General features: G+C 44.6%; 2 protein-coding genes across 10 annotated transcripts in view; one reads left to right on the top strand and one right to left on the bottom strand.

Moving 5' to 3' along the window:
- MTOR (mechanistic target of rapamycin kinase) overlaps nt 1-20,105 on the bottom strand; it is a 66,868-nt gene extending 46,763 nt beyond the window's left edge. For 2 of the 6 annotated variants that reach the window (XM_027787948.2, XM_055798296.1), the window contains exons 1-29: nt 19,476-19,494; nt 18,676-18,839; nt 18,194-18,302; nt 16,642-16,874; nt 16,080-16,280; nt 15,188-15,322; nt 14,445-14,720; nt 14,014-14,122; nt 13,001-13,187; nt 12,681-12,809; nt 11,637-11,881; nt 11,244-11,459; nt 10,377-10,582; nt 9,700-9,822; nt 9,264-9,353; nt 9,079-9,171; nt 8,442-8,576; nt 7,975-8,104; nt 7,513-7,763; nt 6,608-6,649; nt 5,479-5,565; nt 4,709-4,876; nt 4,331-4,443; nt 3,757-3,919; nt 3,420-3,512; nt 2,568-2,714; nt 1,615-1,757; nt 290-452; nt 8-153 (exon numbers count right to left, since the gene is read on the bottom strand). In XM_027787948.2, the coding sequence (XP_027643749.2) occupies nt 8-153; nt 290-452; nt 1,615-1,757; nt 2,568-2,714; nt 3,420-3,512; nt 3,757-3,919; nt 4,331-4,443; nt 4,709-4,876; nt 5,479-5,565; nt 6,608-6,649; nt 7,513-7,763; nt 7,975-8,104; nt 8,442-8,576; nt 9,079-9,171; nt 9,264-9,353; nt 9,700-9,822; nt 10,377-10,582; nt 11,244-11,459; nt 11,637-11,881; nt 12,681-12,809; nt 13,001-13,187; nt 14,014-14,122; nt 14,445-14,720; nt 15,188-15,322; nt 16,080-16,280; nt 16,642-16,874; nt 18,194-18,302; nt 18,676-18,795 (4,253 nt within the window). In that variant the 5' untranslated portion in view covers nt 18,796-18,839; nt 19,476-19,494. Of the gene's footprint in view, nt 1-7; nt 154-289; nt 453-1,614; nt 1,758-2,567; nt 2,715-3,419; nt 3,513-3,756; nt 3,920-4,330; nt 4,444-4,708; nt 4,877-5,478; nt 5,566-6,607; nt 6,650-7,512; nt 7,764-7,974; nt 8,105-8,441; nt 8,577-9,078; nt 9,172-9,263; nt 9,354-9,699; nt 9,823-10,376; nt 10,583-11,243; nt 11,460-11,636; nt 11,882-12,680; nt 12,810-13,000; nt 13,188-14,013; nt 14,123-14,444; nt 14,721-15,187; nt 15,323-16,079; nt 16,281-16,641; nt 16,875-18,193; nt 18,303-18,675; nt 18,840-19,475; nt 19,495-20,032 lie in introns of those variants that run through there. The other 4 variants (XM_055798294.1, XM_055798295.1, XM_027787953.2 and 1 more) reach the window with 4 other exon arrangements.
- A 292-nt stretch (nt 20,106-20,397) lies between these two features.
- Nucleotides 20,398-21,508, top strand: part of UBIAD1 (UbiA prenyltransferase domain containing 1) — a 38,763-nt gene continuing 37,652 nt past the window's right edge. Inside the window, exons 1-2 of one of the 4 annotated variants that reach the window (XM_055799178.1) lie at nt 20,398-20,647; nt 20,935-21,495. In XM_055799178.1, coding sequence (XP_055655153.1) covers nt 20,973-21,495 — 523 coding nt within the window. In that variant the 5' untranslated portion in view covers nt 20,398-20,647; nt 20,935-20,972. The other 3 variants (XM_055799176.1, XM_055799175.1, XM_055799177.1) reach the window with 3 other exon arrangements.

Raw genomic sequence — 21,508 nt, 5'->3', positions numbered from 1 at the left:
GTCCTACCTGATGAGAGACTCTAGAATGGCTGGGGTGGGGCCCTTTTGAAATTCCAGCTCCTTGTAATGAAGTGCCTTGGCATATGCTCGACATTTTGCAGCTCTTTCCCCCAGAAGGACAATGCCATTATCATCTCTCAAAGGCAGTGGACCCTGGGTAGAAGCACATACATCAAAAGCAGGTTGAGTATAAAAAAGAAAGTATGCATGAACTCTTCACACCTTTTCCATAGCCTAGATATCAGCCAGCTAGTTGACATTAGAAGAGTTGCCTAATAAATGCCTCTACCTTGTCACTGTGTTCCATGAATTCTGCCAAGTTCAGCAGTGTCTGAGTGACTTCTGCGATGTCTTGAGAAGTCAGGGCCAATTCAATGCTTCGAATCAGCTCATCCTGCTGGTCTTCATTCAGTTCAGACCAGCATGAAACAAAAGCAGCGTTGAAGAGATCTCTGAGGAGGAAAGCAAAAGAGACTGAGATGTGGGGATTCATTACTCATGAGCAAAAGTGTACTTGACAGTGGACTTGCCTTCTTACTCAGAGACAGAGAGCAACAAGATGCGTTTATATGTCTACCTGCGATAAATAGTGATTAGTTTTTATAAAGCTAACTTCTGTACCAAATACTCGGTGAAACCTGCATTTTAAAAATATCTAATAGGATGATACACTACAACAGCAGAAATATTGTACTATCGCATACTAGCAAGTATTTTAGGTGAGAACAAACTCTTCATATCAGCAAGGATGCTCTCCTCTTCTGCTATGAAGAACCAGGTCTAGTCTGTCTTAGATCACAAGTGAATGTAGTGAAAAAGATGATTGTACATTTCTCTGGACACACATGTCACAACACTTGTGTTTTCTGTGCTCACTAGAGGACTGTGATAGCTAAAGTTTACATTAGTGGCAAGGCTTGAGAAGGAGAAATGATGATAAAAACAGATACAGTGACAGCCCTTGTCAATGACAGTGCTGTGGAGAAATACCGTGGGATAGGTTTAAGATGCACGGAGTATACACGCAGGACGCACTAACATTACCTCTGTCTACCTAGGAATTGCTGACTTTTCATCCTGCTGTTTGCCCTTCTCTTTAAAAAAATGTTAAAACTCACATTAAGACAAAATTAAACCAGGAATGACCACTTTGCTAACAGCAGTAGTCAGACTCATATGCACCAATATGACAAGTGTATGCCATCAAGAAGAGATAAACAGGCAACTGCTTACAGAGACTCAAAGTTTCTCCAAACATACTGGTTGCAAATGAAATAAAGCACTGCGGCTTATTCCACACAGAGACATTTTTATTCACTCACAGTAGTTCCTCAAAACTATTTCATATTCTGCTGTTTTTCCAGCTTTGCTTTTTTGTGCCTTATGTTATTTCTAGACTAATATGCAGAATTCCACTGAAAGATTTTGTGCACATCAAGTAGCAGCCAACTGAGAAGGGTGGAAACGAAATCAAGTTGCCAGCTATTTGATTTGTCCCAAAGCAGGAGCTATATTTACAGAACCCAAGAGCTTTTCAATATCTTTATTTTTCCTTATAATATCTGGCTTGCATCCGCAATTTCAAGTGATGCGAAAAACACAGAATTACTCTACCGAGCCATGGGATTATATGCCTGAGCCAGGGCCCAGCATGAGCGCAAGGATGGTGAGGAGGAATCTTTCAGCAGCTCCAGACTCAGTCTTCTTAACCATTCCAACCAGTCATCTTTGGAAACTCTCCTTGCTGCTCCCCAGGCCTGCAGTACAAAGCAAGATAATTGACCTACCAAATGAAGGACTATCCAAAAGCAGAAGAAATCTATCAGCAGGCAGCATTACTTCTTTACAGCTCCAAATTACATGACTGAGATTCCATTCTCAATTCCCTGAAATCCATTACCTTTACCAGAAAAGTCTCATTTCTAAGATATGTTCCCTAAATGTATTCCTGTCATGACGTGCCAAGTATTTAACATTAATAATTCTTTCCTTACAAAAATACATTAAAAGCTGAAGCCACTGTTGAAACATCAGCTTAAAAATACTTAATGCATTCAGAATTACATTTTTAAGTCCAGCAATTTCAAGCCAATCCATCCCACTACTAAACTGAGCGCTACATCCATTTACTGTTCAAACTAGCTGGCGCTTAGCTATTACATTCTATACTGGCTTGAAGAGAATATAGCACTAAGATAAAAGAGAAGTGGCTAATGAAAAAAGGCAGAGGGTCTGAAACAGATGTCACTAGAAGCTAAACAGATGATTCCCTGTGATCTAGGAAGCCTTGTTCATACTTTAGATAACAAGAAATTGTCAAGATTATTTCATGGCTATTTGTAGTCTGATAATTCAGCTGCTCTTGTCTTTAAAGTTGCTCAGCACCTTCTAATTTAAAGAGTCTCAGACACTACACTTTGAGCTCAGTTTTGTACAGAACTGGCAACAGAAAAGAGACATAAATAAATGTAGTTCAGATGCACTGGACAAACGCCTTAGATGTGACACAACACCTCCTTTGTTCAGTAGGAGGAGCAAATACATGTTGTGCAGCGATGCAGTCTTACCTTCTGCAGGTTGATGGTACTAACATGTAATTTCTTCATGGGACCTGTTTCCACAGGACCACTGGCCAAAGTTTCTCCCTGGTTGCTTCTCAACATTCGGTGCTGATAAATCAGGGGATCCTCTTCTTCATCAGCAAGAGTATAGCCCTGCGATAAACAGCTTTCAGTGAGGATCACACCCACACATACAAAAGCAATTCTCTACAAGCCAAATGGATGACAAGTCAGAGCACCATCCAATCTCACAGCCAAATTTGGGAAGCAATGAACCATGTTTCATTACAGTGATTACATTATAAGCCAGACAACAGAACTTTTCTATTCAAAGTAACTAACTATTAAGAAATCTTAGCTCCTAGTATTAAAAGCCAAAATAATACATCTTAAAACAAGCACTCTTTCCTATTTGACTCACTAGCAAGCCAAGAACAGCAGTGTGCTTCTTGTCCACATCAATCAAATTGCAAACCAGCTACTGAGTTTTTGAGATGTGGGACATCCTACAGAAAATACTGAGATAACAAGGTCTCCTTAAGTCCTGAAACTATGGAAAAAATATGGTAAATTTGCATTTAAGAACTACTGAGAAAAAAGTAATGACACTGGCTACAACTCTAAGTTCCTACCTAGAATTTGCAGGGATTTTTCTATAAGAAATATTTGATACCAGTTGACAATAATTTTCCCAACGAAATCTCAAAGTCCCCTTAAAAAGCTGTACTTAACACACAAATACAGCAACAACCATTCTTCACTTTATGAGTAACAAAACTGAGTTTCCAACTAAATGTCTCAATGTGAGAACATCCGCAAAATGCCCTTATACAAACAACTATGTATTTGTCAACTCACCTTTACAATTCTGCAGATAAGAACATCGTAACGTTGATGGTTAATTCTGTGTCGCACCAGAACTTTGTTCACCATCGGGATAAAAATCTGGTACTGTACAGGGAAATGCATCAAAAGCTAGTTACTCAGTGTCACCAAGAGCAGTATATTCCACCTTTGTTTCATGGATCTTAAAAGAAACCAATTCTGAAAGTTTGATTTCAGCAACTCCTGAGAGAAGAAAAGTCTCTTTTCTCTAAAATCCAGAATGAGTGCATTACAAGTATTCAACTTTAAAGCCCTGACCTTTGGGACAGTCCCTCCTTCTATGAGCTTTCAAGCCTAAGAAGAGTATTACCTTCTTTCCCAGCTGGAACACCAGAGAGGAGAGGGTGTCCATTGCAGTTGTTCGTAGCTCAGGGCTCTGATCTAGTGTTCGCACAATGGGATGAATAATACGTGAAGCATAATCAGTGAAATCCAGGGACTCTGTCAAGCGGTCCACTGTTTCTAGAGCAGCTCTAAAGTCAGAGCAGAAAGAAGGGAGGACTGATCTCTCATGGCATAAGAGAGGAGAAACAAAGCGTAAAAATACGTAAGTGATTCATGCTCAGTCCTACTAGGCACCTATAGTAATAGGAAAAACAGTTCACCAGAACTCTGTTAATGCAGCTAGTACGTGCAGGACAGCTTGTAAGTTACAGTGACTAAAATACTGACAGGTGAGAACCAAAGAGTAATAGTCTATACCCAATAAAAGCTCATAATAGTGCTGTGAAATCCAACCAAAAATAACCTTCCATAATGATTTAACACAGAGAAAACCCATGGAAGGAACTAAGTGATATTTCATTCTACACATGGCTAGGGCAGCCATTGCAGAATTTGAATACCACAGGCAAAAATGAGACTGCAAAGCCACCAACACTTACTTGCGAGCCACCACTGGGACATCTGGAGCATCAAATAACTTTACAATGGGAGGTAGTAACAAATGAAGGTAGTCATCCAGGTTAGCTCCAAAGAGCTGGATCGCATTCAATAGCTGGAGGGAAAAATGAGCTAATGTGACTCAAACTCATGAAAGAGATGCATTTTAAATAAGTCAGTATGCAGCGGAAAGTTGCTTCAACCCTGCACTTTAAACAAAGTGCTATCTGCACCATTTCACACCGAGCCACTGCTGAACTGCACCTATCCCATTTGCTTGCAACACACAAACAAGAAGTCCTGCTGGTGCATGGCACATCAGGCACGCACCTGCCTCAGCAGTGCCCAAATCAACAGAGCTGCTGCAGCTTCCCACTCACCTTGACAGAGACAATTCGACTCTGACTGTTGTCATGCATGAAGACCCGTAACATGTGAGGAATGAGCTGAGGCAGATAAAGTTTGAATTCACCTCCTAGAGCTACCACAATTTGCTCAATAAGTAGAATAATTGTGCTCTGTATGGAGTTGTTCATGACCCAGAAGTCCTACAGAAGAAAAAAAAAGGGGGCCGGGGAAAAGGGAGGAAATTAAAACACTTCAACTGAGCTGTACTAATTACAGGAGAAGCAAATTATAGGAGTCTAGTTTCTAGCTAAATTCAAGATTGCAGGGAAGAACTCTACTTCCCTTGTAGGCTAATAGAAATTGGCAGTTTTGGTCTGTTTTTAAAACAGTCTGTGCTTCAGTGTATTTATAGCTGTTAAAAACAACCTCCAGGCAACTCATTTTTCTAATCCTTCTAAGTGTTTGCAAACAGTAAGTGAAAATGAAGTGAAATGCCACCTATTTATGAACTCCAAACACCTCTTGCTAAAACTATGTTTCTGAAAATAGTAAGTGCACAAAATCCAAGTGCTCAAAAGAACTCAAGCACTAGCAGAACCTAGGGAGCTGCTTTTATTGCAGTTACTAGTAATAATGTATATCACTGTTTCAAATAACATGTTATTTCAAAACACAATTATTACTTCAAATACATGGAGCTCTGCACTTCATATGACTTTATGAAGTAATTGATACTTGACAGCGACAGAAATGCTATCCACCTTTTCTGACAGTAACATGCCAGCTTAAAGATTGTACTCACTCTCATCAGGGTGACAATTTCATCCATATAGGGCCGAATATGACTTCTCACAAAGGACACCAACATCCCTAGCTGCTGGAACAGGAACTGGAAGGAAGAAACAGGTAGTGATCAACGTAGTTTATTCAAGTATCAAAGCAACACTGGCTAAACGGCATTTCACAGGCCAATTGCAAGCTCATTTACCAAACAAATAGCATGCATAGCTCCTACATGCTCAAAATCTGGGGCTAAATTCTTGGAAGCCTCAGCTCAATGGTTTGGGTTTTTGGGGCTGGGGTGTGTGTGCATATGGGAGAGTGGTTTTGGGTTTTTTTGTTAGCATATTTCCCCCCCCCCCTCAACCTGCACCAAAAATTTTGTGAGCTCAAAGCCTTAGACAGTCAAGTATAGAAATAGAGGTTTACGTGTCAGCAAATTTATAGTGTCAGAACACACCTGCAAGCACAAACACCTCAACTACAGAGCTTTGCAATTTAGGTTTGAAGGATGCTTCCAAAAATTTAACCCCTAATCCTTTCCCCCTGCCTGTAAACCAAACTGACACACATTTTAAGATACTCTTTTCTGTACTCTTTCCCATCCCCACCAAGATATATTGGTGAAAAGTTACTGGGGAAGAGAGTTTGGTCCTTGCCAGAAATATAACTTTTTTTTTTTTTTTTTTTTTTAGACAATTGATTATACCATAGAAGTATTTTGACTGTTTTGCAATTCTTTTTGCCCCAATACAATCTTATGCACTCACTCCTGACAATGAATTTACTATTGAGATTGGTATGAAATATTGTGGGTTCAATTGCTTTATCCACAAAGTAGTCTTTTTTTTTTTTCTTCCCTCTAGGAAAATGTAAGTTATTGTGTACTAAGTTTCATTTCTTCATGCAGTATTTGAAGACTATGGTGACAAAATACAAAGTGGAGCTCAGAAAAAAAGAGATAACAGATTTTTGTGAAAACCAAGTAAGAAAGGAATAACATCAGCTTATTTTAGTGAGACCAGTACACCTACATTTACCAAAAATGAACATGAGCTCCTGTACTGTGCCTTTTTTTGGTGTAGTGAGAGAATGCTTACATATAGGACAAGGACCTGCCTCCTTTAGGCTTTAAAGTCACGCGTACCCACCTCAGCTCTTCTCCCCAGTACACTTTCACCATCTTCTTTTACCTGAAAATTTTTAAACAGAGTGTGCACAACTGCATAGCTTTCAAGCAAGTTAGATCAGTCAGGTCTAGGAGTTCGGCCAACCCAGGCGTGTGAGGTGTTTTCCTTCCAATCTGAGTAGTAGTTCAGTCTGGGAGAAAACAGCGGTTCTATAGCAGGGTTGGGATTCTGCTAAGGGAGCACCCATCCCACCTATAAAACACAGTACCAATAACTAGTACAAACTGCCCTTCCCACCTCAGAGATTTCAGCTGCCTGAGGAAAAGGCTTGGCAAACAGCAGCTATCTCTGTTTAGGTGAACCTTAAGCCCGTTATTACCTTCACACAATTCTCATTTCCTTCTAAAACTGTAACTTAAGTGGGAAGGAAGAGAATGCACTGCTGTGGAATCACCACCCACACTGCTCTGAATGTTAGCAGACTGTAGAAAATTGAATTTTCCTTCTCACAGATGAGCCAAAGTACGTGGTTGCATCAGAAATTTAAAGAATCTGCCTCTCATTTAATAGTACTGTTTCTAACAGTACATTAATGCAGAGATCACTGAAAGCTCTGGAAGCTGCACAGGCTGTTTTCCTGAACAAGACCAGCTTGATAAAAAAACAGAATCAAATATTGGTCTTCTAAGGATTATGCTCAGAAGCAGCTGTTTTAATAAGAACCAGAAAAAAAGTTTCCACTGAATATTCTACCAAATGCTCACAGGAGAGAAAAAGCAAAGCTGAACCTCACTTCTGCAGCATGCTTGGCAGCAACACATAGCACAGCAATGCCCAAAGCCAGTCGCATTCTCTTTTAAAAAATGGATTCTTAATTCAGGGCAGTGGAACAGGAAGGAAAGAGGAGTGGTCCCTAGTACACTCACCTCTCGGATGGCACCATCACAAACCCGTATTACATTAAGGAACGTTGGCATGACCTGGGGCAGGAACTGCACACACTTCAGCCCAAGAGATTTGAAAATAAAGGTGATGGCCTGAACTACCATAGTGTGGTGCTGGGATAAAGATTGGTCTCGGAAAATCCTCATCAGTGCCACCATAGAGACAGCTGGATAAAACTCATCCAGAGGGAGGTTTCCCATGTTCACCAGCATCTCACTGGTACTGTAGTCCGCTAGGAGAAACAAAAGTGTCACAAGCTACATATTAAACTGTCTTGAATACCAGTTCAGGAGTACCCGAGTATTAGGTGAAAATGTGTACACTAATAATTTGTTAAGAAGTGGAGACAAACTGCTAACAACAACAAAAAAAACCCAGCAAAAGAATCAAGATCTGCTTGTAGATCCTAAAGTTATTAACTTGAAAGAAATTCAGATGCTTACAAGAATCCTGGCTGGATTTGGACTCTGAGAGGCTGACAGCTGAAGCATCTCGTGACTGATCAATCATGCCAATGTTCACTTTGTGTTTGTAAGGGTCTAAAGCACCCAGCAACCCTAACACACGAATAGCCTAAGAGAGAAACAAAAAGAAAATTCATCAGAACTTCATCACCAAGGCAAAAGTTAACACATGAACCTACATGTTTGGAAATGTTCTGAGGATTAAAGAGAAAAGATCTGGAACTGAAGTGACTGCCTGTAGAAAACATCAACGCTTTCTTTCCATTCAGCTGCTGGAGGCCATTTCACCGACTCAACACTGTCACCCTCTTAATTCTCTTTATTTTACTTCTATCAGCCACAATAATGACGCCCCAACCCCAAATCTATACAGACACATTTATTTGACAGGTCTCTCTGCCCCCAAAACTTTTAGAAGTGGTTGTGTGATAGCTTCATGTTCATACCTCTCTACGGGTGCCCTGGTTCTGCTCAGTCTTCAGGAAGTTCAGAAGCACCTCCAGCAAAGTTGGGTACTTCCTGTATGGTTCCACTACATAACCTGTGCTGGCCACAAGCTGTCCCAGTGTCCAGAGCGCCACCTGTAAAGATCAAGCCCAGAGAAAATTAGTTTTGACCAGGGAATTTATCGTGTCTCCTGATCCATCAGTCACACAACTTCTGTAAAGCTTCTTCGAGCATTTTAGGATCACACTGCAAACCACAGTGCACTGTTTGAAAGCCTCTAAAAAGAGCATTTTATTAATAAGCAATTGTAAAGAAAGTGATAATCAATAAATTGTTAGACTGACTGAAATAATTCCCTCACTCAGAGATACAATTCAAATAGGTATTCAATTCAGCGAGTCCAAGCCTTCCAATAAAAAAGGCTTTTTTTCCCCCCCTCCCTTCTTCATTTCCTCCAACAACTCTGTACTATGTCACAACAGATAGGCACTGTAATCCCTCACCAGTGTGACCATACACTCCCCTAGAGAGACTCGCGTGATTTAAAGGTTTGGTTTAGCAGCTATGATGGGACACACTTCATTACAGTTTTGGTCACAGCAGATGGCAAGTTTAGCGTGGTTGTCAAACACTTACTTGTCTTTTAGCCAGCAGGGAGGAGTCCTGTAGCATGTCCATAATTATAATGAAGAGCTCATCCACCCACTTCCTCATCTCCAGCCCACTGACCTATTGGAAGACAAAACCCAAAGTCCTTCATCTAGCATTCCCAAAAGCTTAACAACTGACAAGGCTAGCAAAGGTACCTGCAGTATACCTACCTGTGCAAGCTCCCCTATGGTAGCTAGGACATTGTTAATCACCCCTGGATTTGGATCTGGATCAGGATCTTTCAGTTTCACAATCAGTGCCTGGTAGGTGACAGAGGAACAAATAAGAATGTGTTTAGAAGACTCCTGGCTGTACATACAGTACTCAAAGTTACCTTCCTTTTGTTTCAGTCTGAAATTGATTCCACAGGAGCTCATCTTGCATCACAGTGAGCATTTCAACAGTAAATGAAACTTTCATTTCATGATCTTTATGTAAATCCAGAATCAAGTTAGGCTACACTGGCACATACACTCATTACTATGGGTAACATCTACACCAATCTGATTTTTGATGAATCACAAGAACTGCAGCTCCTGAGGGCCATGTATCCACTTGCTAGATCATCTCACTCCAAAGTCACCAAGAAACGTACAGAGACTCTACCTTAAGAATAGGCTCCATATATGGACGAATGAGGCGTGGAGCATTAGAAACAAGGTGACCCAACATCCTGGCGCTTTGCTCTTTAATCCTGCCAACACCACTGTGTTCCAGCTCTGTTAGAATCTGCAGAAAAGACAATGGAAGCATGAAAACCAGGACAATAAAAGTAGGCAAAAATTCTTTGGATTTCCTCCTCTCCTGTCCAACGACAACAGAAAAAAAAATCTCAGCACTTGTAAAGGGTGTTCTACATTTACACTCCATCCAGTCATTTATGTCTAAATGAAGCTAAAATTAATTATCATAAAACTGATTTGATGGCTCCAAAACCATCTAACATTTATGAAGTGATGCCATCCATTCACCTAAAAGAAGCACAGAATGTTCTTCCTCAATACAGATGCAAAGCACTCCAGCATGACGAATGTGGGGTGAAATAATGACTGATACCTTATTTCCTTTCTAATACATCCTTAGAGCTTCAGTCCAAAATGCTATCACTAAAAAGATAGAAAGTTGCTGAAACCTACTAAGCTGGGTCATAAATATTTTTCAAAAGGGAGATATTCCCCTACTCTCCCACACACTCACTACAGCTAGATAGCCCGGTTCTTTAACACCATCTTAGTCTCAGTACCAACTATCCCACTTTCACTGCAGGCATCCTTCTTCATTACCTGGATTAACATCTTGCGCAGGAAAGGCATGACAAAAGCAGGATTCATGCTGCTCAGGCGACCCACAGTACAGATGGCCAGCTCTCGGATTTCAAACACTTGGTCATTCAGGGCTACGAAAAGAGCTTGCAAATTTTCCGCCTGGGCAAGGTGAGCATCAAATCGCTCATCCAGAGAAGCCAACACACAGAACCGTATATCAGGGTCTGCAAGAACACATTTGTTTCTCTTTAAATGTAGTAAAATCCTGTTCTTATTATTACCCTTATCCACAGGCAGACCTCAAAAATTCTTCACCTCAGGGAAATGCTGAGAGCTTCCCCAGCATAAGACACTACATCAGCATTCTACGCATGAGAAATGCAGTAGGCCTGCCCAAGAAATGCAGTGCTGCTCAGCACTGCCCCAATAACCAGGTCAGTAAAATGTCAGCCTCTTGCATCTGTACAAGTAGCACATTTCGAGGCAGTGTACAGAAAACGAACTCATCTCAGGTTACCATATTGCAACTGAAAGAATGAAAAAAATATCAAGTAGGAAGATTCAGCAGAAGGTACCAGCCCCTTCCCAAACTACAAAGTCGAAGGCCATGACACAGAATAACAGCAAAAGATGTCTCAGGGCTCTGCCTAGTTCAAAGGACTACCCAGGGCACAGTTTGAGCATTTTGCACTAGTGTTCTATTAATACCTCAAAAATCAAGTTCTGAGAAGAGAAACTGGGAGACATTTTAAATTTATAAAGAATGACAGCTTACGTTAGGGGTAAATATGTTCAAATTCTACCACAACCTTAATATTGTCACCTGCTCAGGTGCTAAAATTAACATGTGGTAGGGGAACCCTTTTCTTGGAACCCCACACTAACCTGGGTCAGTTATTCCAACCACAAGCAGTTTGCTCAGAACATCAGCCACAACCTGCACTGCTGTCTGACTGACCACATGGGCATGACCACTGATCAAGTGGATGGAAGGCGTGAGCAAGCGAGAGCAAGTACGGGCTGCTTCCATCCGGATCTCCTTGTGCTCGCTGTTCAGAAAGTGGTCTGCACAGTGCCGAACAAACTGAGTCAGAGAGTGGCCTAGAAAGAAGAAGATGGGGAATTTAATATGGGTTTACACCTCAATTACTGGTCTTACCAGGGAATAGGAGTTAAAGAAAGTGCTCTCAGAGTGTTCCTGCTACTTCCACTCTACTCCAACACACTAGCATTTACATCCCAAACCCCTTGGTCCCCTGCTTTGTTATTTCACCTTACCTTCAAACTCAAAGCTACCCAGTGTACGAAGGGCAAGGGTGATGCTACCCACATCACTGGCCTCTGGGATGTTGGTGAGACTAGGGGAGGCAAGCTGGTGGGCAAGGCCCTTTGGCATGCCTGGATGTCGCAGAGGCTTGTGCATTAGAACAAGGGAGAGCATTTTCAGCAGCCCATCCTGGATATCCTTCTTTAGCTGTGGGATCTGACGACTCAAGTCATACAGCACAGCTGTTAGAGCAGGGCTGAGGGCAAGAAGCAGGCACATAGATTAGAACAGAAATAATATGAAGTGCCTATTTCACCATTTTGTTTATGCCTTTGCCCATCAGAGGATAATTGTGGGCATTCACACATCACAGCAACACCTTCCAGCAGATCACACGGGTCCTTGTGTGAACTCAGGCAACATGAGATGACCTTCATATATGAAGTTCGTGAGCAAACTGCTGGGACTGCGGCACACATTGCTACATTAGGCAATATTGCTGGAGTACTGTTACAAATCTAAGCTTTTTAGACACAAAGACAACTAAATTCACTTCCAGAAGGCAAGATTCATCTAGTCTGAATGGCTTTGTGCTACCTGGATACTTTCTCCATACCCTCCCCATACTAACAGATTCATCATCTAGGAAATTTCCAATAGGAACTGTCAGCTCCAAAGGTGAAAGAAGCCAAGAGCAAATATTCAGTGCTTCAATTCTGCTCCCCTGCCAATTTGATATGGCAGAAATCTGCTGGCCTTCAGAAGCTTTCTAAATTTTTGCAGGCTGTTGCCAAATGTGTTTGAATAGTAGAAAGTAAAGGAGATTGCTTTTGAATTCACCAGTTGTTCTACAAAAAGATTTCTTTACACAGAGACCAATGCTCTTAAGCAAATAAAGACACATTAATGCTTAAAATATATCATTCTTCTTAAAGGCCATTTAAAAGCAATAATCTTCCTTCTCAATCTGAAAACTTTCAAGGTCTCATTCTGTATGGCAAACAATGCCATCCAGTGGTTAACAGAAAAACATGCTCCCGTGGCCTTGTACCTACCTCAGGCCCACAGCCAGCATAGGTTCCAAAAGCTCTTTGATGTCCTGCTGAATACTGGGTCCCATGGCTCGAGCCAGCATACTAATGCAGGTGAAGACTGTGGCATCAACCTGCACAGACTTCTGCCTCCTGGAAAGGGACCACATAGAAGTTAATTAAAGAGGAGCTGCTATTTTTCAAACATCGTTCCTCATCCCACTTCTGTGTTACCAGTCTCACAGAAACACCTCTGATTTTAATACAGTAATTTGATCCCACATTGCAAAAATTATACAAACAACAGGTGTTTCAGTTTCTTCCTCTAGCCTTCACATACTTACTTGTGGGCAAAGTCCTTTGGTGGAAGAGCTGCTTTTATGATTTCAAGGACTTTTGGCAGGTAAGCTTGAAACTCAGACCTCACAGCCACAGAAAGCAAACCCAAGGCCTGAAAGGCTGCTGTTCGCTCCTTCTCCTTCTTCACACAACTGAGGACATGATTCATGGTGTCTGGAAGATACTGATCAGCTGCCCACAAGAGAGAACAATACAGATATTGGAACCTGTTTAAGTTTATAGTTACATCACATTTCCAACTAAACCTTTACAAGTATAAAACTAGCAGACAGCCATATAAAATTTGCTGGCATGAGCAGTGGCAAACACATGTCACCGTATAATAAAATTTTCAAAGCCCAGAAAGCTTTCTTCTTAAAAATATTCACCAAGAGGTATGAGGAAAAAAAACATCACAGCAGTTTTTATACACAATTCAGATCCAAGTATCTTGTTTACATAGTGATTGACTAGAAATTCGAAATAGCATCACAAAGTTTGTTCCAACCCACTTAGAGCAGCTTGGTGACTTGCTTCCAGCTCTGATACTCTCCTGAGCTTGCTTGATAAATCAATTGAACTATTTCAAAGCTGGCAGGTATTTCTCATTTTCACTTGATATTTCCTGGCACATTTAACAGAAAAAAAGGAAGACAACTCTGCTGATAATACTTGGGATACATTGAGTGGGAGCAAGAGAGCAGAGTTCAACCCTAAGTCTGACATACTGAGAAAGTCAAACAACAAAAAGGAGGTTCTATCTCTTGTGGTATTGATCACTGAATTCAGACAATAGTTTTCAATCCTATTTCTTCTTCAGGGCAACATTAAGTCACACTTCTAAAATAAAAAAATAAAAAAAAAAGACTGTCCTCCCACAGAGGAATGTGCTCATCTTACAAGCACCACATTTGTACTGCTGCATTGCGTGCACAAGCTCATCTGGACCAAAGACAGCTGGATAACTTCCAGCCCAATTTCAGCAACGTTTCTAACATCCAACCATCTGTCTTGTCACCTGTGAATGCTGAAGGACGGAAAGCCGCCAAGCGTGGTAGCAGATTGAGAACCGTCATCTGGATCAAAGAATTTTTGCTGGTTCTGCACTTGAGAACCCACTGACACACCTGAAAGGAGACAGATTGGGCTCTGAAGGATGGCCATTGGCAGTAATGCACAAATGTTTATCACCTGCATACTTTAAGGCATTACACCGACATTTGGCTTCAGAGTCCATCAGAAAGACAACTAAGACTGCTTCCAAAGAAAGTAAATCACTTGCTTTGAGACAGACAGTGACAAAGCTGGGATACATACAATTAATGGATTTCGATGCCTCAATTCAATACTAGGCAGGTATTGCCTGCTAAGTAAGGACATGGATAACAACTGCTCTATAAAAACTGGTGTTGTGAATGTTAATATACGAGGTGAAGAATGAACATTTACTTGATCAAACTTCTCTTCCATTAAATCCCTGCAGCATCGACTTTCTACCAACGTAGACTTTGCTGGGACAGGTGAGGTTGCAAAACCCATGATTCCTTGGTGAGCACTATACCCCAGAAGACCAGCCAATGCATTTGACTGAGAGGGCTGAAGAGACTGGAAGCTAGTGAAGGGAGTGATGTGGCGAGGTTTGGTACTGAAGCCCATCAGGTCTTTGCAGTACTTGTCATGCACAAGCTGCTGCTGAGTGATCTCTTCCATCTCCTCTCTAAGGCGCTGGACAAAGTAGAAAAGCATGTTTTAAAAAAAAAAAAAAAGAAAAAAGAAAAAAGTAGTTGAATAAGAGATTCCTAACAGTGCTGCCCAAATCTCCTGAGCAGCAACCTGTATAATTTATATCCAAATGGCTCTAAAACATCAACTAAGCACAAGTCAGCAAAAATATTTGGGTATCTAATATCCAACAGAGTCCTCATTCCATATATTATTCTTTTTCATTGTAATTAACCCACTTAATAGCACTTTCCACCACAGCTTAATACCTACTCACCCCAAAGTTGTTGCTGTTCTCTGACACTTCAATTTGTAACAATCAATGCTCTGACTCCATGTTCAGATGTTTTTTCAGCCCAACAACCCCATTTCAAACACAACAGGGTATTTCCACAGATTGCCAAGTTGCTACACATTGTCAACAATTTGGCAACCAAAAGCCATAACCCCCATCTTGTTCATTTGCTCACCTCTCCCTCCATACTGCTGATTCTCACTAACTCATTGAGGATCAGTAAGGCACCATGGATTCGGTCATCACGGTTCATTCCTTTCTCTTTGGCCAGAGTCTCATCAAAGCCCTTCTCAGCCTCCTCATATGTATGCTTCAGGGAAAAGAAAAAAAAAATCTCATTGATTATGCAGAAACAAAGCCTGTGGAAATAAAGTAGTACTGCCAGTCAAGAGCTACTGATGTCCTGTAATTTTCTAAGAGTAGCCACAAACCACAACTGAGTAATAACAGAGTATAACAACACAAAATTCAGATTCACACAGAAGTTCTGGACTCTTCTGCAAAGCATTTTCAACAGCACTAGTCAAACAGCCAGCCGACCATGCCATGGCATAAACTTAGTCAATATCTGCAACACATATCTGACTATGAGGAATCTAAGTTCATAACAGCTGACTGCACTTTCCAAACCTTATTTGATATTATGAAGCTTGAATTCACGTGACAATGGCAGCAAACCTGAGGTTCAGACAAAAGAATCTTTACCTTTTTCACTCATGTTTTACCTACAATAATAAAACCATCTGCTAGTAAGAGATGACAATAGATAGATGATTGCATGGCCATAAAAGTAGGTCAGGCTTAACAGCTGAAGATGAGCTGCAGATAAAGCAATGGATTCTTGGTCGAGTTAAGTGTGTTGCTTACTTTTACAGCAGGCTAAAGGAACTACTCATGTAGGCTATTATATTTTCAACCCTTTAAAAGGGAGGCAGGTTTGTGCTGACGATCAGACATACTGACAAAGGTGACATAGGTTCTTAACTTAGACAGCTCTTCTAAAAACTGGCACTAGATCATTTGTGTTGCATTATGAGAGGCTGCTTCAAAACAAAGTTATTTCTTACTCTGTACCACTGGGGCTTCTGCATCTCTTTTGGCTCCCGTTGAGTGGTGAGGATAAGGCAAGCTCTTAAGGCAGAAACAGCTCCCTCTCGGATGGCCTGTTTGGGATCCCACACAGCCACAAATATATTGTCAAAGAACGGCTGCACTTGTTGGAAGAAGAAGGTGGGCACACTGATTGCCAGCTCGCGCAGGACAAGAACCTGGAAGTGGGGAGAGAAACAGTGAAAATCTGTGAGGATGAGCACCCATAGACAAACCTCATAACTTCTGGACCATAGTATCACTTATTTAGACTGTCAAGACAGTTTGAGAACCTGAGCTGTTTCTAGCGCCATACTTTTACAGTTCCTAGCACAATGGTGTCTCAGCCTTCTTTAGTCACTGGGCTAAGGTAGAAGCAATGAAGCAGCACTGCATCTGCCACATGATCATCACCAATTCTCAGACATGGACTGGCAGCCATTCCAGAGCTTTTCCACAGCTTTCTATGCACATGTCCTACCCCTTTTAACTAATCCTGTTCCAAAACTGGTTAAGACAAAAAAAAAAATAATCACTTACAGCTGCATGTCTTCGACCTTCATTCCTGTCAGCTCCCAACCATTCCAGAGCTCGTTTCACCTCAAACTCCACATACTCAGCTGTGAAGGTGTCACCAGCCATTGCAAGCCGTCCAATAGCCTTGGAGGCCATCTCCATTACAACAGGGTCATTGGATGGCAAGAGATTCCTCAGGTAGTTGGCAAACCTGCCAATACGGGTGGCATTACCTCCTTCAACACCGATAAGACTTGCTGTAGAGAAAGAGAGCAATGCTGCAGATTTTCCCTAAGAGTCAGTGAGGCACAGTAGGTAAACCCTGGATGAGAGTTAGTATTCCCCATCCATTCCTTAGATTCCCGTTAATGCCTCCTAAACTGCAAATCCACAGAAAAGAAAAATAAATCAAACAATAGGAAAGGGCCAGCATTCTTTCAAGCCTGAACTTGTTAAGTGGGCAGGAAAACACATCCAGCAGCTTCACAGATTTTCCCCATTTTTAATTTAAAAAGAGAGAGGAAAAAAAAAAATCCACCCTGGGATCACGGACTCATTCCCAATAGAAAGGCATCCATCCACATGCAACTACTATGGCTGGTCCACTTCAGTAGAGAAGTCAAAGACTGAATGGACCAAGAAAATTGCTCTCCCCCTCAGCCCTAGAGATGGTCTCTCCTGGCCAGGGTGGAAGCACATTGGCAGGTGGTGGTGTTGCAGAAGCTTTCACTGCCAGTGCCTGGGTTGTACCTGCTCTGTAGATAAAGAGGCCATCACTGTCCAGGGTTGTCAAGCCGGCACCTTTCAACAGCACTAAATTCACAGAAACAATTTTAAAGTGATACTGTCAGCTTAAAATCAGATGTTGTCAACAAAGATTTCTCTAGCTCAAGGGACTTCCGCTGTTTTTAAACAGGTTGGGATTGGATGATTTTGTCTGTGAGCCTAAAACATAAGCACCTCCTATCTGTTTTTTAAAGAAGTAACTGCTACAATACAACCTACTCGCTTGGAAGGCAAAGTATTTATGTGAGCTGATTTCCCTAAGAGTCAAGATGCAGGCAGCTCTGCCATGTTACAGCAAAAGCACAACCAGAGCAACTGATGGAGCAGCTGATCAGAATCAACACAGAAGCTATGTGAGCCCCTCCCAGGGATGGAAGCTGCAGTTATTGAAGCAGGTAAATTTAAATAACAATAATCAATCTCCCTCAGACAGAAGAGAGTTGAGAAAGTCAGCCCACCCTGATACATACAGATGGACAGCACAAACTGTTCTCAACTGAGCTCAAGAACAGATTTTTCACATGCTTAGCACTCACGTTTGATGCTTGACTCCCAGAAGAGCTTAGGGCCCATTAAGCATCAGGTTTTCAGTCACTCTCAGCACTCAGCAGCTCTCATGTTGACAGTTACAGACAGATTTTTCAGAACCCAGGAACTAGCACACACCCAGCATACTGAGAAGTCAGACATAAGGCCCCAATTATAAAAGCTCATGCCTTCTGAAAATCTGTCCCTAAAGATAGATGCGTGAAGAGAAAACTCACCAGAGGTATGAAGCACCTTCACTCACCTATAGCCAGAATGCCACCCTTCCTTTCATTTGCATCAGAGCTAGAGACTAGCTCAAATATGTGATGGTTCAGCTGATCATAAAACCTGGTAGATTCTTCCTGACTCATCTGTAAAAGCAAAAAGTTCAGATCAGCTTTCAGCATTCTTTCCCTCCTTTCTGCCCCCAGAGCCTCCATAAAGACAATGCTTCTTAGGTCACTTAAAGAGAAATTAAGTCAACCATACATTACAAGCCCAAAACAGTATCTCTTATTTGTGCCCTAGATGTGTCAAGTTTATTTATTCCAGCACTTCACCACCCATCTGTGTCACCAGCGCACTCACCTCTCATACATGCTAGGGCAAAGGTAACATCACTATTATGCCCCCCCTCCTAAGACCAGCTTCCATAGTCCAAAAATCTCCATCCTCAATGTACCAAGCCTGTGCCCTACACTCATGTGATAAACAAGGATAAATTATCTCGTTTACAGCACTCACTTCACGGAGCTCCATGGTGACATAATGCTGCAGGTCCTTGGCAGCTTTTGCCCTTGTCTCTTCACTGCGACTCTTCAAGCCATTAGCAAATTGTTGGAGAATGGACACGGTGCCTGACATGATGGTGGAATGTTGGGGCTCGGGGGCATCAAGTCCTGTAACTTCTTCAGAGAGACATTTTTTAATTTTTTTTTACTGCTTTTAGCTACTAAAATCTCTGAGTTTCTTCCTTAATGCTGCCCCTGCTGTTTCCAAAACACACATCCTATCACATGCAAGGATGCTGTGCCAGTAGAGCATAAAAAATTACAAGTAACAACTATATTCCTTAGGCCTTACAACCCTGTGATAAAACTGCATCACCGCCCCCAGCCTATTTGCTCTCTAGTTCCTTAAATACCAAAATACACTCCAGTAGGTCAGGTGCCCAATCCCATGGTAATCTAAATCAAGGGTCGTGCAATAGCTGAAAAATAGCAGGGTCAGATTAGGGTCTGCAATTATCCTATAATAAGTAAGCGCAATCATTCCTGTGATTATATCATAATCATATCTGACTCCTCCTTGAACACTTTCATCCAAGTTTCTCCACAGAAATTCTAGCACGTCGCTAACACAAGGAAGACTCGGCGCTCAGGGCCTGGCAAGCGCTACATTCTCCAGCAGATATTTAGAGACGGGAAGTCTACTTATAGCAACACCCATCATTGCAACAGGATGTTTATTATCGTAACACGTAACCAAACATTCTCGGGAGTCTGTCTTTATGTGGAAAATATTTTAGAGGCTTGGCCCCCTACCCCGATTTCCAGGTTACATAAACCCAAGCCGAGCGCTTGACAGCAGGGCCCACGGCGACACAAGCCACCAGAGCTTCAGCGCCTTCCTCCCCCGACACCCCCCGCGCTCCGCCGCGGCCACAGCGTGCGGCGGTCCCGGGCCCCCGGCGGCCGGGAGCCAGGGGCAGCACGCGGCCGTCGGCACCCTGCACGGGGCTCCCCTCACAACCGCGCCGGCAGCCGGGGGACGTGCCCGCCGGCGGGCGGGAGCCGGCAGGCCCGAGCCCGGGGGGTGCCCGCCGCTCCGCGGGCCGGGGCGCAGGAGGGGGGAGGCGGGGCGGGCACCGCCGCTGGGGCGCGCGCGGGGTCTGAGGCGGCACCGCTGCGGGGGCGGGGGGCGCTGGGGAGGCCGCTGCGGGCGGGGGCCGGCGGCGGCACAGGGCCGAGGCGGTGCCGCTGACAGGGGCCAGCCCGGCGGGCGCTGAGGCAGGAGCGCGCAGGGAGGGCCGCGGCAGCGGGGCTGCGGCGGGAGGGAAGGGGAAGGCGATGCTGAGGGGAGGCTCCGGACCCGCACTCACCGCCTCCGCCCCGACCGCCGCCGGCTCCCCCGCTCCGGGCCCCGCGCCCTCCCCTCCCACCGCGCCTGCCGGACCGGCGAGCCGCCGCTGGCCAATAGCCTCCCAGAAGGGCTTTGATGGGCGCCGCCTCTGAGCAGTAGAAAAAGAGCAAAAGGGAAGGAGCGCGCGCAGCTCCGCCCCTTCTCCCAAGGCACCGCAAGGAGAAACTGTCCCCTCTCGGCCAATCGCCCAGCCAGCCGGGAGCGAGTGGCGATACAGCTGACCAATGGAAATGCTGGACGTGCTCGATTGGCGCAAAGTGAGCGCTAGGTCCACCTTCCAGTCGCCGGCTGACTTCCGCCCTCCCGCAAGGCCCGTGCGCCATGTGCGCATGCGCCCTGTGCGCAGCGCGGTGCTGTGGGATACTGCGCCGCGCCCGATGTGCGGCGCTAAAATGCGTCCGGCTGTCCGTGACAGGCTGGGCGGAAGGCGAGGCCGTGTCCAGTTGTAGGGGCGTTTCGGCGCCGCAATGGCTGCGTACGTGTGCGTGCGCCCTTCAGAGTAACCCTTCGCAGCCGTACGTGACGACGTGGGCCGTTTGATGTTTACGGCGGGAGGCGCTGGCGTTCCGCTCCGGTGAGCGGAACGCGCTGGGGCGGCGGCGGGGCAGCGCGGGCGCCGAGGTGGGGCGGCGGCGGCGGGCGGGGCGCAGGCGCGCGGCGGGCCGGCGTTTGGTACGCTGGCAGGTGAGGCGGGCGGGCGCGCGCGGTGGGGCGGGGCGGGCGCGCGCGGCGGGCCGGGGGTTGGCGCGCTGGCGGGTGAGGCAGACGGGCGCGCGCGGTGGGCGGGAGAGGGCGGCGCGCGCCTCCCCTCAGGCGCGGCCATGGCGGCTGCGGCCTAACGCGCGGCCCTCGCCCTTCCAGGTGCTGCTGCTGCTGTGAGACGGGGCGGCGAGGAGAGCATGGGGCCGGGGGACCTGGTGCAGAAGATCAGCATTAGCGCTGAGAGCCCCCGGGGGAGCGAGAGGAACGACGGCGGCTCCGCGCTGGCGGGCGCTGAGAGGGGCGCCCCCGGCAGCTGGAGGCAGAAGTGCGCGGCCTACGTGCTGGCGCTCAGGCCGTGGAGTTTCAGTGCCTCCCTCACTCCCGTGGCCCTCGGCAGCGCGCTGGCGTACCGAGCCGAGGGAGCGCTAGACCCAGGGCTGCTGGTGGGAAGCGCTGTGACCGTCCTGGCTGTGCACGGAGCCGGCAACTTGGTGAACACCTACTACGACTTCTCCAAAGGCATCGATCACAAGAAGAGTGATGACAGGACTTTGGTGGACCAGATTTTGGAGCCTCAGGATGTTGTCCGGTTTGGCGTCCTCCTTTATACTGTGGGCTGTATCTGTGCAGCTGGGCTGTACGCTGTCTCGACCCTCAAGCTGGAACACCTGGCCCTGATTTACTTTGGAGGACTTTCCAGCTCCTTCCTTTATACTGGAGGTAAGCACTGCAT

The sequence above is a fragment of the Falco peregrinus genome, chromosome 3 (genome assembly GCF_023634155.1).
Source record: "Falco peregrinus isolate bFalPer1 chromosome 3, bFalPer1.pri, whole genome shotgun sequence".
Lineage (NCBI taxonomy): Eukaryota > Metazoa > Chordata > Aves > Falconiformes > Falconidae > Falco > Falco peregrinus.
Note: the sequence above shows the minus strand (reverse complement) of the source record. Positions and strands in the feature narration are given on the sequence as shown.